This window comes from Scatophagus argus, chromosome 15, assembly GCF_020382885.2.
Source record: "Scatophagus argus isolate fScaArg1 chromosome 15, fScaArg1.pri, whole genome shotgun sequence".
NCBI lineage: Eukaryota > Metazoa > Chordata > Actinopteri > Scatophagidae > Scatophagus > Scatophagus argus.
Window position 1 is genome coordinate 4,442,296 of NC_058507.1, and position 15,913 is coordinate 4,458,208.

The following is a 15,913-nucleotide window of genomic DNA, read 5'->3' on the forward strand; positions in this document are numbered from 1 at the left end:
GAGAATTAAAAGGCAGAAGAGTAGGTGTAGAAAGCAAGCACAACCTTTAAAATCATAGTAAGAGAGATTCTTAAAGTGCTCAGAAACATTCAAACAAATAAAATTCACTTCCGACAGCTGCTTTAAATGCAGTGACCCATGACTCTTGTACTAAAATTTCTTCTTAGCATCCCTCCACATCAAACGTAACTATTCTACTCCGGTCAACAGTGGTTGCTCAAGGTCATGGTCAGACTTCATTCACAGGCTGCGCTGCCGTTGCAACTCTGTTAGCAGTTGGTGGTGCAGGACCCACATCTTCCCTTACACTCATTTTCTGCTCATTGGAGACAGTTAGGTGTCACAGACAGCAAATATTTCACCAATCAAACTCCACTGTGAATAAGCGAAGTATGAGGAATGAAGTGCACGATTGTCACTGGAGAACAAATTATTCTTTAATTGCAGGAAAACAAAAGCGACCGCTGGCTTGTAATGGTACCCAGAGGCTGGATAATGAGACAAAAAACAACTGGTAGAGACGTTGAAAGCATCATTTCAATGCACAGCTGCGACAAATGGTGCTCCATAAGATTTCTATGGAGACACAGTCAATTCTTCAGACCCCCCTGAAGCCTTCTTAGTCGAGAATCACTTTAAAATGAAAATACGCCCAATCAGATTTACGCTCGGTGTGAAACTGTAGAAATGAAAATGCTGCAAATATTTTGTCCTCCATAAGACCTTTTTTTTTTCTTCCTTTTTTCCATTTAGTTATGGTTGGAGGAGCTCCGAATCCAACCAGAGCGTGAGACAGAAACACTGGTGCTGCATGAATATAAATGCATTTCACTTAAAATACCTTTGTTATCAACAACATTTGTCTTACGTTGTATGTTTTCTATCTTTTAATGTCATCCTCGGTTTGACCTTAAGATTGATGACGTTGTACAATTTGTTCAGAAACAAAAATTAATCGATCACACTTTTTTTCTTTTTTCTTTTTTTTTTTAAAGTTCCTTAACATCTTCTGCTCAGAATCAGCGTGAGTTCATATGGGTCACATGACTACAAGACGCAAAATGAAAAAGCTGAGTTGTAAAAACCCATAGAAAAGCCCACTTCCTAAATTAAACCTGCTAACAAATGGTTTCTTTCCGGCTTGAGGAAGAAATGTCGTTATGTTTTTAGCTTCTTTTCCGAGGGTGAGGAGCCTGACTCGCCCTCCTCTGATCCCACATGAGTCCGTTTCAGAGCGCTCTGTGCCAGGCCTTTTTCTCTCTGTGGCCTCGTGTCTTCGGGTGTAACGCCAGTCTCTTCCTCTGTTTCTGAGGAGACGAGGAGGTTCTCACTCTCATGTGGTGCCACAGTCCGGTGCTGCCCGTTCACCCCACGGCTACACTGGCTCTGGGAGTTTCTGTCCAAAGCCCCCGAGCTGCTACAAGCCTCTCCGCTATCAGAGCTGTCCGAAGCCAGTTGTGCAGCAGCCCTTTCTTCTGTCCTGTGTCCAACCAGAGACGGCAGAGATGCAGCTGGATGCCTTTCCAGCTCAGTCCTGTCACTCCCTTCCTCATTCTCTCGGCTCTCTGGGGACATTTCTGGGCTCAGGCACACAAAGTCAGAAGGGCTCAGACATTTTTCCTCATCTCTGGCGGCGCCAGCATGGGGCTTGATTTGGAGAGAGTTCTGTTCCTCGCCCGACGAGGAGGAAGACAGGTCGTCGATTGATATTGATGGGTAACTGCAGGAGTCGACGGCTGAAAACAGAGCCTGTACAGAGTCTGGTCGATCCCCAGCTCTGGAGGCAACACGCATGCGTCGCCGCCTCATGACATTGCGTCGCCTCACTGCGCTACGGCGCTCCTCATCGTCGCTGCTGGAGCTGGAGGTGGACGTGGAGGAGCTGGAGGCTCCCGCAGGAAGTGAGGGAGACGAGGTGGGACTGGACAGGGTGGAGTTGTCTCTGGGGCTTGGGGAGCGAGGTCGGGGCATGGGATCAAGCCAAAACTCACTTGAGTCCGAGTCCTCATTCACAAGGAAGCCAGATTGATGCTGCTGATGTCTGCTTCGTCTCCTCTGCCTCCCCTCTGCCTCCACTCCGGCTTGCTCTTCCCCCCCTGATGCATCCGGTCCGGCCAGGGAGGAAGATGACGAATTGTCAGAGTCACTGTGGTGGCCAGCAGCCGAGACAGCGGTGGCAGCCGTTGGTGTGGCCCGCGTGGTGCGGCGTCCTCGGGCGTGAAGCTGCATGATGGCCTCCTCGCTCAGGTCACTGTCAGAGTCGGAGCTCCAGCCCTCGATCTCCCGACGCACCAGTGAGTCAAAGAAAGCCATCATGCGGGGATCCTCCTGGATGGACTGGCTGACGTAGTCGTGGGAGAGACCACTGCCACTGTTGAGCACCAGGCTGATGTACTCCTCATGGGTGTAGAGGCTGCGTGACTTGTCCTCCACACGGCCCTCCAGATCACCAAGACTGTCGGGCTGCTGGTAGGGACTCCACACCTGAGGCGGATGGAGAAACAGTGGGGAGGAATGACAGAAGGAGGAATTATGTGACAAGGATGGCAAAGAAGTTGGACAGATTGGAAGGCAAAATGACAGAATGAAAAATGAAGAAACACGGAAGAGCAAAAGGAGAGAGTGGAGAGGCCCAGGTCAGTTTCAAAGAGTCCCTGTTATTGATAGCCTCATGTTACAGAACACCTGGACCCCGATCACTTTTCCCTCTGTACAGTAAAATGCACAAAACAGAGCGCTTGTGTTACCATACTGACACAAAAAGATCATTAATCTTTGGTTGTGCAAAGGCTTTTGTGTGTGTAGTTTCTCCTTCTAATAAAAAGATTTTCAGACTTAATACATGCACTTAACCCAAATAAAATAATAATCTGAGTGAGAACCACATGATTACCTTGACCTGATACGCATCTCAGCCAGAGGAGAAAGTCAGAAAGTCAGAACTCTGTGATAGAAACCTTACATATGTAGAAGTGACTATGAGATAACTATGACATAACTTCCCATAGTTTCTTGGTTTACCTAATTTTAAAAGTAAAACAAAAAACCAGAAGTGCACTCAGTTTCTCTTCTTGGACTCATTTCAGTCACAGACCTCAACAGGAGGTAGTATATCACAGTGTTATTTAGGTATAAAATGCATATGCACACAAAGAACGAGTCAGGGGATTGGTGGCCCGATATGATTAAAGGATAACAAAACAACGTGTGTTGTCTTTCTGTGAGCAAAGGCAAAATAACTGACTGATGATGCTTAGCTGAGTCAGTCAAAAAAATCAGAGAGACACTGAGTCCACTTCAAACGTTGGCTGGTTTATTCAGAGGGTGACTCAGAAAGTTTGCACTGAATAAGACTGAATATACGAACGCAGCTGCTGTGTGCAGCACTGGGGTGTGCGATCTGGCCAAAACAGTGATAATATCATGAGCTATTTAATCACAATCACAATCTGAATTGTGATCTTTTTCTTTCCCTCAGATTTGAAATGCCCTCCAGGCTCTAACCAGACTTGAATAGCCTTTGAATTTCTCATTTCGCACCATTAAAGGCTAAATGGATTGAGTAAATGGCTTGCAATGTAAATTCTATCGTCATTAGGTTCTTAAATTTTAAATGCAGCAAATAAAAAAACAAACCCTGATGTTGCAGCCTGATCAAACTTGAGCTACAGTGAAAGCTGGTTTCAGCAATACTGTATCTGTGGACCCATTCGTCTTCCCAGCATCATCGGCTACAGACGACAGTCAGTGATAGTCATTTTTCATTCCCCTCAGCGCTCAGTCAGCTACTCAGTGGTGTCAGTGGACATCAGTGTCTCACTTAAGGGCAGGTCTACTGTCTGAACACCTGAGACTCAAATTCACTCGGTCCATTTACAGAACAATTTCTCCCACCACTCGTCCTCACTCTGCAGTGGATGTAACGTTTACTTCTTTGTAACTCACCTTTAAGGGTCTCAATCCAGTCTGTAAAAAACGCAGACGTCTTAAGTGTCTACACGCGTGATGTTTACTGACCTTGATGACTTTCTCCACGCCGGAGGAGCAGATCATGTAGGTGTGAGGGTTGAAGCGAACCTGGTTCACTATGGAGCGGTGACCCTTCAGGACCATGAAAGCCCCGTTTACCACACGACCAGGGCCTCCTTGAAGTGAGAACATAATGTTTACTGTGACACCAATGCGTAAGGTCAGAGTCACAGTGGTACAAGTCTATGACGAGGACTCATTAAGACACATTCAGCCACACAAAGACAGCCGTGATGATCCAACCTGCTTCTGAATATTCTGAGAAAAAACAAAAAGAAAAAACAAGCTCTGAAAAATATGGCACTAATGCAGCCCTCATAATGTGCCATTAGTCTGACACCAAATAGGCCCGGTGCACATATTTTCAGTGTGAGTAACTCGAGGGAAAATAAAATCCATAAATGTGTCAGGTGGTGCTACAGAGCTACAAGCGACCTCAATCTTGGATTGTTGCATTTTTTGGATTTTCTCTCCAGTGTGAGCAGAGATGAGCTCACAGTCACTTCAAACTTTTCTGCCTTAACTTTTCACCGAGTTTGGACGAGTGAAAGCATTTTGCAGTTTGTTTAAGAACTGAAGCTGTACTTAAAACTACAAACCGGAAGATGATAAAATGAGATGTTGATATAGGATATCTGATAGTGGCTCCTGCCTGGAAAGCATATAGTGACCAAATGAACTGAAGGCAAACCACAGTCTGGGCTGATGATCACACACGTCCATCATTCTGGGACTCATCTGGGACTAAAACTTGCGCTGACTGGAATCTGGTTTGTTTTTCCTACCCTGACGCCACTGAAATCTTTAACCTTGGAGGATCACACATAACTTTGTCCTTTAAACTATTCTAAGTTTTCTGATGAACTCGGTGAATCTTACACAAACCAAACACACAAAAGAAACCAAACGTATTGAGCAGCGTAGACAAACATGAACAACCTCACTTTGGGAAGCAGAAGATTATATTATTCCACTTCTTTTGTCATGCGGAGACACAAGCTAAATCACGGCCTACACACCAGCATACGTCCACATAAACAGGAGGTCGGTGCAGACAGATTCAGTAACTCACCTGCTTCTGGATCCTTTGGGATTTTCCACATGTAGAGGTTGAAGTCATCTGACCCAGACAGGATGTACTGAAGAGGAAAACAGAGGGATGTTTAGAAATTTAAGTCTGATCCATCTTGTATGACAAAACTTTCCATCTGAAGGGAGAAGAAAACTGTACACACACACACACTGAGAGAGACAAACCCCAGGCGGTCAATGTATGGCACAAAACCACCAGATCTTATCGCAGCGCTTTGTCTCGTAACGTGGATCAAACGTGCTCTTGACACGACATGACAGGCTGACCCAAACTCAGCTCCTGCTGCTCGTTATTGAACTTTGTGAACAGATGGTTTCATTTAAACGTGTCACTTAAGGTAGCATTTGAGTGGGGGTGGTGTGCTTGGTTCTTGTACATACATACACTATATAGACAAAAGTACTGGGACACATGGTGCTCCAGCCCTCACACGACCCTGACAGATAAGCGCTATAGAAAATGGATAGATTGGCACATTCCTCTCTATTAGCAAATTCAGGTGTGGCATCAGGCTATTTGGGCTCAGCTCTTGACTTCCAGTGAAGGGAAACCTTAATGCTTCAGCATACCAAGACATTTTGGACAATGCTATGCTTTCAACTTTGTGGCAACAGTTTGTTGAAGGCCCTTTTCTCTTCCAGCATGACTGTGCCCCAGTGCACAAAGCTCCATAAAGACATGGTTCCCAGAGGAGTGGAAGCCGTTAGCTGCAAAGGGGGAACCACCTCCAAATTAATGTCTAGGTATTTTGGAATGCAATGTCTTTAAAGTCCCTGATGATGTAATGTGAGCTGTCCCAATACTTTTGTGCACATAGCGTATGTCTCAAGGTTTCTCCATCCCAATGTACTGCAAATTTGAACTGAATTTTCTGAAAATCGTCAGAAGGATGTGTGAATTTATGCGTGTTTCCATCCACTGCTGTCATGCGAATACTGGGAGTTGTTTCACGTTCCAGTCAGGCGACACTGCAGAAGAAAAGGGCGCAACGAGACGACGTACATTAAGATGGAAATATGCGGCTTTTTATCTGCCAACGCTTTAAACAAATGTCTTCAATTTCCTTCTGTAAATATTCTGCTGGTCTCAGTTCTCTTCGAACAGTCCCAGGGACTTTTTCTAGAACGTGAAGACTTGCAGTCACGTGGGCTGGTCTATTTTCACTGTTTTTGTCAAAATATTACTTTTCATAGGTTGGTGAAAAATATCAGTCTTGCTCAAAAGAATGACCTGCAGTGATGAGAAATCATTATTTCTGAAACAGGGACTGTAGCTGTAGCTTCAGGGCACAGGAAGACAATCTGAAGTGGACACCTGTGCGCTCCGCCTCAGGTTCCCAGAAGACGTGTCGAGTAGGAATGTCACACCCTCAACTCCCTCTCTCTTTCCTTTCCATCATTTTTGCGTGGTAAGTTGCCTTTCTGCACCTCCCTGCTTTCACATCACTGTGAGAAAATCCTCTGTCGTCTGTGGTTCGGAGTCTATGTGACAAAGTCTCTGAAAGTCTGAATGCTGTGAGAGCGATGGAGTAAATCATGTGGTCAAACCTCTATGACGTCTGAAACAGTTTGTGGACATAATAACTGGACAGGCTGTTGGCTAACACTGGATGTCATGTACCTGACAAATCAAGATGCAATAAGAAAAAGCAAATAAATCACAAAATCCAGCATTGCCACACAGCAGCCCACCAGACAAATGTAATGTAATGGTATGTCGCTGAGTGCTACAAGATATAAGAGTTTGCTTTTCTGGTCCTTAATCGTCAAACTGCCTGACCGTAGATGAAAGTGTATTTACAATTAAAAAGTCATTTTTAAAAGGAAAAATCATGAGTGGGAAAACATATTAAAGAGTAACTTAATACCAGACTGGAAAGCTGTGGTTGTGACCACACCAAGCTGTGCTGCTGGGTGTGGTTGGTTGTGGTCAGAAATGTGCTGCTGTTGCATCTGTAAGACTGCACCTAACAGTGATGTCACCGTGTACCGACATCACCAAAAGTACACTTTTACATCACTGCAGCGAGGTGAGAAGTTAAAGCACCAACATTTTTTTTTTTTTTTTCTTAAACAGGGCGATTCAGGTGTATAGCTGTTATTAATTTCAGAGGAGGAGCACAAAAAAAACGTTTTCTTCTTGGCCAGTGAAAAGATAACCAATAAATTCACATTTTTGTATTTTAAAGGTTAGCTTGTCTTAAGCAGGACAACAGCATGCTGTATGGAGCGTGTGGATGCTGCAGTTGTTAAGTCAATGAAAGAATTGGCTTCATATTATCTGCTCAATTTATTGACTATAACTTCTCAAATATTGATAAATACCTTCAGTTCAATAATTACTGGCCAGATAAATACTGTGCATCCTAATTAGACCAAATCAGTTAAAATATAAAATATAAACCTTGTAAAATGTTATTACTACACTCAATCAAAGTTGAGTTGTCTACTGATCAGAGATCAGTGGTCTTGCTCCTCCACAATTCTCGTTAAACCCAGGTCCAGTTTTCCTGTCCAACTTGGCAGCGGGTGAGCAGACTCAACCCGACAACTTTCCGGTACAGTCCTGACCTGATCCTGTAACCTTTAAACCACCTCCTTCACCCATGTAGCCAGGGATCATTTGTTAAGCCTTCATAAGCTGTGCGGACACTGGAGGATAATGTTAACATAATAAACATGACTGCTGGGTGATGTCATGTCTGAGGAGGACCAACGGGAGGACCACTGGCTGAGCACAGGGGCTTCTGGTGTTCCTCCAGCGCTCAACAGTCCCCGATTTCACAGAAGGACCAAATATATTCTTCTATTTTTATTCTTTCTATCGATCCCACATGTTCTCGTTCTTCTCCTTACAATTCATTTTAAGCGACCACAAAGTCAGACAAAACAACAGCTCCACTGTTCGCCATCACTTCTGTATTCTTAATCTGCTTGCTGTATCAAGAGTGCAATTACACCCTTGAGTGCAATATGTTATATGCATGCAAGACATCGCCTTTTTGGCTGCACGTGTGGATGAAAAGGAAACTTTCAGACATCCTGTATTAGATTTCATGCTGTGTATCCCTGTATTGAAGATGAAGGTCTGTTTGGAAGCACTGGATCGTAACTAGAACTGGAAGCAGATGCCTTCAAATTCTACTTTCCTTGTTTTTCGTTTTTGCTGTTCTGCCATGATTTTCTACAGCCTTAGAGTTTATAAATGTGTCATTGCTGTATTAAACAAGTTTCCGTCTTCTCTGCTTGTGGTAGTTATGACAGCAGCAGCAGGTCAGAAGCTCAGAAGTCGCGTGTTGCGATGACCGACCTGATCTTTGTCCCCAGCGAAGCAGCAGCTTTTCATGGTGCAGGAGTTGAAGTAGCCCTGGTTGTCGAACTGGAAGCTGGGCAGGCGGGAGTGCAGCTCGTAGAGGACGGGCGGCAGGCGGCGGCGCAGTGCCAGCAGCTGGGTGCCGGTGCTGTTGAAGCGAACACTCATGGCGCTCTGCAGGGACATGCTGCCTCCATAACGCAGCAATGAGCTGAGAGAACAGAGGGAAGGAACACGTCAGGCCCAAATACAACTTCCTTCACTCTTTTTCTACATCTGACCAAATCACAAATATCTCTATTTTTCTTTGTAGTTGTCAGTTATTAACAATAGAACAAGAGCACTGCTCTCGAGTCAGAAGCCTGAATGGATTTCTAAGGGGTTAACTAATATCACAGATGTTACACTTTAGTGTTGGTAGAACAACACTAAACTGGATCTGTGGACGGACTTTACTCCTCTTTGGTCTGCCTTGTTTCTCTTTGTCCTTTTCCTGTAAATTAATCACTCGCTGGCTGGGTTTTACTTCGCAAATTCTTGAGTGCTGATGTTCCAGTCTTTTTCAGATACTTGTAAGGCACATTTTAATACAAAATATTAATTAAATACCAGTATTTAATAAAGCAGACAGTATTTAATAAAGCAGACGCAAATAACATCGTTAGTAGAAATAAAGTAAGCAGCTTATCAAAAGATTAAAGGGACTGTCTAACATTAAATTATAGTGGCATAAAACAGGCACTTCACTTAATAAACTTCGACTGGAAGCTATTTTTAAACTTAATCGTAAATTGAAGGAATTTCTAAGAAGACTGCAAGCCCACGCACTCTGCAGGGAAGCAGAGCCAACTAGTGGAGGAGGAGAAATGATTCAGCATTTACTTTTAATGAAAGAGCCGTCACTTGTGTATTAATGACCTGACCTGACCCGAGTAAACACACACACTCACAGGGCAATTCAAGTGTTTTCACTTAAATCATTTTAGTGGTATAAACATTTCAAACGTTGAACGTTTCAAAGTCAGGCAGTCTGGGTTTTAGTTTAACGGTAAGGCTGCAGCGCCACCTGGTGGACACGGGCAGGACAAACGTGCACGTGAACTGATTCTGCAGACACAAACAACTCATAAACGATAGGAAAATGTCAATGAAAATACACCATACAACGAATAAAATGAGTGACAATTGTTTTGCCACTTTCCAAACTTCTAAAATGAAGAAACTGTCAATTATTTTAGTCTATTTATTGAAAGTTTTTAACCACTGCTATAGCATATTTCCATGCTTGTAATGCAGTAGGTTTGTCAATAAATTTGCAATAAAAGCTCAGTTCCCTACAGGAAACAATTAAGTTGAATTTTATGCTGAAAAATGTGCCAAGAGAACTACCTGCGTGGCTTGCGGATGTCCCATAATCCAACTCCCTCCTTGGAGTTGGCTGTGGCGATCAGCCTGGGCTCCACAGGGTTAAACATCACACTGTGGAAGGCTGAGGGGTAGCTGGCCAGGCAGAACGGCTCTACGGGAAGAGATGAGATTTTAACGAATTGCTACAAGATTATTAAACACGTCTGTCGTCTCCTGTGACGGCAGCCACACGAGCAGCACGGCCTGAGGGAAGGCAGCGCCGGGCTGCTGCTGCTCCATATCTCAACATCACAGCACAAACAAACACAAACATGTGCTGCTGTTCATCCACACTGACTTTGAGTTTTCATTTCAGCACCACCACAAGGTTCAAGTTTGCTGTTTTGTGTGAAATGCGTCACAGAATAAACTACCACGAAATCTGATGCAGAAATCCATGAATTGATTAAATGTATTGTTGCTGATCACCTGAACCTTCACTGAGCGCCGTCATCTAACGACAAAACTAATCACATTCTTATCAGCCTCAGCTGGGATTTGTTTGCAGTGCTGATTAGCAAATGGGAGCATGCAAACACACTCAATTAAGATGGCGAACCTGGTAAACATTACACCTGCTGAATGTCAGTGTGTGTCCCGAGTATGTTAGCATGCTGACTTTAGCATTTAGCTCAAGCCATCAACATGCCAAAGTACAGACTCAGTGATCCAGCAGCATGGCTGTAGACGCTTATTTATACTTCTGGTCAGACTAACGCCACACAAACGTGTTATGTCACGTTGAATTTCTACAATCCAGTTACACCTCTCTGAAATTCCAGCAGAGGGCAGTCAACAGCCAAACACTCACATTTTAACCCAAACAATTTATTATACTTAAATGCAGTGGAATTAATAATTTAACACCACTTACGAATAGACAGACTGACAAAGAAATGCATCTGGGACTTCAGTGACGAAACGGCCCGTCTTAAAAAGCCTGCTGGCAGACGTGGAATACCGATTACTGCTAAATGTATTATTAGGCCAACTTGGTCACAAGGAAGGCTTCTAAAATAGAAGGATGTGGACGTCATGCAAGTTGATCCACTGCATTTTTAAAGTTATCAACAAGTCTCACTAAGTCTCAGCAGAGACACTTTAAACGCATTATGTGACTGCCTGTGAGAGAGACAACAAAAGAGAAGACATGTAGCAGATATTAGGCCTGCTTGTGTGTTTCTATCATCACTAAGACCACTGCACAGGTTCGTTTTTATGTAGTGAAGCTAATGTTGTGTTATGTTTCTAAATCAGACTGAGCACCAGTCTCCTAACTCATTCCAGTGCAGAACATTTGGGAGCCTGAGGCAACATGACCTCTACGTCTTCTTCTTAATCCTTTGTTAGTCTGAAAACATATACTGCTGAAGTGTGAGGCTATGAGATATCAGACCCCAGCTGTTAAAGTGATGTATTCTACATGGCTCGCAGCCCTGAGCATCAACTTTAAATGTGGCATCACCAACCAATGAGCTTCACAGGAACACACGCGCCGCCTCAGCTCACCTGCGTTTGGCGGCTCGCGGGTGTCCCAGATGAGAACGCGTCCGTCATCGGAGGAGCTGGCAAACACGTTGTCATTGACCGGGCTGACTGACAGACTGTACACGGCATCGATGTGCAGGAACACGTTCAGAGTTTCTCTCCTGCGGGAACAACAATCATCCCAATGTTTTGTTAGGGTAAACATTAAGAACATTAAGCAACGCCGGACAGCTGAAAGCTTTTTATAACAGCTCTTTTCATGCTACAGCAGTGAGTATGATTTTACGCACCTCTCCACATCGTGAAGGATCACCTGCTCATCATTTCCTGAAAAACAGCAAACAGACAAACTGTGGCTCACAAAGTGAAGGTGCACAGGATTAAATGTCTGGTTAGTTAACGCTACTGTCAAAAAAAAATCTACACAAGACCTTCCACCTCAAATCCCTCGACTAAACCGCACCCAGCAAACTCACAAGTTCAAGTTTGCTTTTAGGAGGAGGAGGAGGAGGAAGATAAATGAGAAATAAACCTCATCCAGCATGATCTCATTTTTTCACAAAGACTGGGGATTTGTTTAGGGAGAAGCTCCAGGATCTGTTAACAGTCAAACATTCTGATGCACTGTGTGCTCAGTTTTTGATAACCCGAAAAGCTGGACAGGCTGAAGATGGTGTGCAACAAGTTTGGTGTTTACTGAGCAAAAAATGTGGGAGGAGATAAGTTTCTATCATTTTAATTAGTTTTACAGTTTTTGAGCAACTTCAGAGAGTCGCTGGTCCGGTCCCTCCTCAACCCAAAACGCGGCGCAGAGATGAGTTGTGGCTGCACACGTTTTGCACCACATGCAGTTTGAGGCGAAGAAAGTATTGGAAATCACAGGTGGCAGGATTGTCCACCACTGAACCCAGTTTTCACCACCTGAGCGGTTGTGCACGTGAATCTACACCTGCAGAACAACCAATATGGCGCTCTGTCTCTCTCTCTCTCTGAAATGACAGGTGATTGGTCGGAGTCCCAGGCGAGTCACAGGCGAGATTTGCTGAAGCCTGAAAGCGGAGCCAAAAGGATGTGCAGAAGTCTGGTTTTCTCTCAGACCACTTCAGCAACATTGAGCTGAAAGGTCATTATTGAATGTTGGCCCAGTGACACTACAAATATATTGCCTAACCCAGCTTTAATGATCTATCAACTAACAACTAAATGTTTATGCAACATCATCAATATTTTATCTTCTTGACTATCCTCTTGTAAGCAGCATTCAGCACATACCGCCAAACTAATTCACCAACTCTAGCAACTTGAATTATGACCCATAATTTCCCATCCATTATTCATAGCCAACAGCATTAATGTGCAATGAAGTAAGTGCAACATTTCTGCAACCACTTAAAGCCATTAAATATCATATCTAATAGAATCTTTTGCAGCCTGATGAAGTAAAAACTAAGATATGGTTTCTGTCCAGTATTGTGTGCATTAAAATATGGATTTTTTTTTTTTAGATTTCATGTATTTGACTACTCAGCACCTGCAGTGTCTCTAATTTTAGCGTTGACTGTCGTGTCCTGTTGTTTGATTTGTAGTTCATTTTGTTCCTTCAATAACTCCATCCAGTAAAAGAAAGAGGAATAAAAATTGCTGTAGTGAAAGTGCAGAGATCAGGTATGGTTTTTCTTGCTCTTACCACCAGAGAAGACTTTTCTGTTGGTACTGTCAAAGGCCAGGCAGAAGATGTTGGACAGGTGCTCTCCTTTCAGTTTCACAGGCTTGGACCGAGCGTGGATGGCCTTCTCCATGTGCCACAGGAGCACCCGGCGGTCATCTCCTCCTGAGGACAAAGTGACACCACCAGCTGACAATAATGCGCAGAACTGTCTTGGGCTGTGGCTTCCAAACTGTTTGACCCTTTAAGGTGAAGCCAGGTCTAATTTATGACCCCGTGTCACAGGTTGCATGTGTCTACAGTAGTCGCATGCAGTTCAACCGTGTGCCTTTCATAGGTTGGTTAATTTAATTAAACAAAAAGAGTCCTGAAGAGGCAAAACTCTTCAGTAATTCATAACAGAAATCAGAATCAGAATTCCTTTATTTATCCCCGAAGGGAAATTCTTTAGACTTAGACTTAGACTTTCTTTACTTTCTTTTAAATGTTTGACATGAAATGAAATGTTTGAAATGAAAGGTTTAGAGTGACAACAGTTAGTTAACCACTTAGTGCAAGAAGTCAATCAGGAACTATTTTCATTAATATGTAAAGTCATAAAGTCATCTAAGCAAAGCCTCCATCCTTCCCACAGAGTGTGAGAAACTGTAATGGTCATTTATGGGCATTTCATAGAATACATGATAACTGATTAATCAGTTACTGTTTATTCCACACAGGTTGGCCGCAGCCCTACACAGCCTGTAAATATGCTACTTTGTAGATTGCATACAATACAATACTCCAGAGCAAAATTCAAAACACAAATGGGTGATGCAAATCATGCAAAATCTAGATCGGGTGATCATTTTCATGGTCTGTCAGAGTTAATAACTGGCCAGGGACAGCATGTATCACAGTTAACTTGGTGCACCTATACATTCACTTAGCTGGTAAAGTGGAGTTAAGCTCATATTTTTGAAACTGAGTAAGTTACCTGCAGCTCTATTGTGCAAAGTAAACATCCTCAGCAAAAAAGGCAAGCCAAGGCTATCACACTAGGCCATATGATGGCTTTCAACCATCTCAGGACACAAACAAGCAACGTGATGAGTGGAGGGAGCCATGATTAGACACATCAGAGAAGAAAACATGTGCACTCAAGAGGCTACGGTGATGAGCTCACGGGCTGACATACGGGACCGGTCCGGGGATGCTGTTCTCTGTGCCGCTTACTGTTGACGTTAACAAGCTAACGAGAAAGGCTAGGCTAACTTAGCAGCGGCTAACGGAGCCCACGGCTTCAGCTGACTGCCTGGCTAGTTAGCGTTAGCATGCTAACAAATAAAACAGTCACAGGCAGTGGAAGGGGGATTTGTCAACTTACCCGAGACGAGCCATTCCCCGCCGTTATTGGAGAACTCAATGGCGTTGACACAGCCGAAATGTCCGAGCATATCTTTCTTGTAGAGGCTGGTGCAGCCTGCCAGCCTGCGTCTCTGGAATTCCTCCTTCATGAGCGGCTGCCCAGTCAGCTCTCTGCGGGACAGAAAGCCCACCGAGGAGCGCATACCACAGCCCTTCAGCTCCTTCATTGTCACCATGCAAAATTGCGGCCCGCTCTTCTTTTGTTTTCAGCGCTGCACCCTCGACATGTGTTCGTGATACTCGGTACAAGTGGCACACGGCTGTTCCTGATCTGCTGGGTCTACATTATGGTGGATACCCCGCTGCCTTCCCGCTGATGTCGACGTTGTTTTGTACCTCCTCTGTCTTCTCAGTAGTCCCAGCAGCAGTTTCCTGCTCCGGTGAGGGATCTCTCTCTCCCCCTGGCTGTCACTCAGCATCACCAGCCAGGGCTCCACCGACTTTTATCCACAACCGAAAGCCCTAATTTCACGTTTTATAACCTGAAAGTCTGGTCAATAGTTTTCAACGAGAGCTATTAAGTGTAAACTCATCACATTCCACATTTTTAGGTCAAAACGAAGTACATTTACTCATACACGGTACTTATGCTTGAGTACTTGTTAATACCATTTCATGTTACTTCATACTTTTACTCCACCACATGTCAGAGGGAAATATTGTACTTTCTACTTCTGGTACTTTAAGTATATTTTAACCCAAAGAGTTTGGTGTTTTTACTTAAGTGACATGTGTGATGTAGGACTTTTATTTGTAACTTGAGTTTTTGTACTGCATTAATACTGAGTACTTCTACCACCAATGGAACCTATGAAACAGTTTTAATTCATGTTCATTTGTGCTCATGTTACCAGTGGTGGAGAGTACATTTATTTGAAATGTACTTGAGTACAGTTTTGAAGTATTTGTTCTTGAGTAAAATGAGTGTTTTCATTTTGTGTAACTTTAAACTTTTACTTTAATTGGTACATTTTTAATCAGATTACATGTACAAAATGTGTGATCATCTTCTATGGTGCAGGTTAAGCTGTATTATAGTATTTTTTTACAGTATAAAGCATTTAAAATTAGCTCCACCCCAACCTGCTACAAAAAATGACACACTGTATAGCAATCCATCAATAATTATCCAATAGTATGATTAAAATAACCAGTGAAAGGGTCCATTTTTCATGATGTGTACTTTTACTGTTAATACAGTGTGTGATAATGCTTTCAACTTTTCGCGTAGCATTTTCACAGTGATGGGAGTACTCCTTTCGCCGCTGCTCATGACAAATGGACGACAGCTGAAGACTTTGTGCTGAGGTTGTCTTCTCTACTGCTGCCCCCCAAAAGTCAAGTCTGAACTTTGAACAACAGGAAGTAAGATCGTTTTTAGGAAATTTGTTGTTCATGCTCGTGTTGCCTTCACTGACTGCAGATTATGTAGCTGAGTCACATTTACGACACTGGCTGGATTGAAATGCTTGCGCAGGAAACTCAAGAACTTAATAACTCACACATGGAAA

At 43.6% G+C, this 15,913-nt stretch overlaps 1 protein-coding gene across 1 annotated transcript; it reads right to left on the reverse strand.

The window, feature by feature from the left end:
- Window positions 1–415: 415 nt before the first annotated feature.
- dcaf5 (ddb1 and cul4 associated factor 5) lies at window positions 416–15,008 on the reverse strand. The gene is made up of 9 exons (XM_046413041.1): window positions 14,362–15,008; window positions 13,017–13,160; window positions 11,620–11,656; window positions 11,351–11,490; window positions 9,824–9,953; window positions 8,432–8,645; window positions 5,102–5,168; window positions 4,018–4,145; window positions 416–2,484 (listed from the first exon to the last, which is right to left on the reverse strand). Exons 1-9 carry the CDS (start codon window positions 14,576–14,578, stop codon window positions 1,159–1,161), a joined length of 2,403 nt encoding a protein of 800 aa, XP_046268997.1. The 5' UTR covers window positions 14,579–15,008; the 3' UTR covers window positions 416–1,158.
- Window positions 15,009–15,913: the final 905 nt, after the last annotated feature.

Excerpts from the sequence above, each read along its gene's own strand:
- dcaf5 (XM_046413041.1), bottom strand. The coding sequence starts at position 14,578 with ATGGTGACAATGAAGGAGCTGAAGGGCTGTGGTATGCGCTCCTCGGTG. Across the intron at positions 9,954-11,350 it reads CCGCGAGCCGCCAAACGCAG|AGCCGTTCTGCCTGGCCAGC; the intron begins GTGAGCTGAGGC and ends CTCTTCCCGTAG. Across the intron at positions 5,169-8,431 it reads TCGCTGGGGACAAAGATCAG|TACATCCTGTCTGGGTCAGA; the intron begins GTCGGTCATCGC and ends TTTCCTCTTCAG.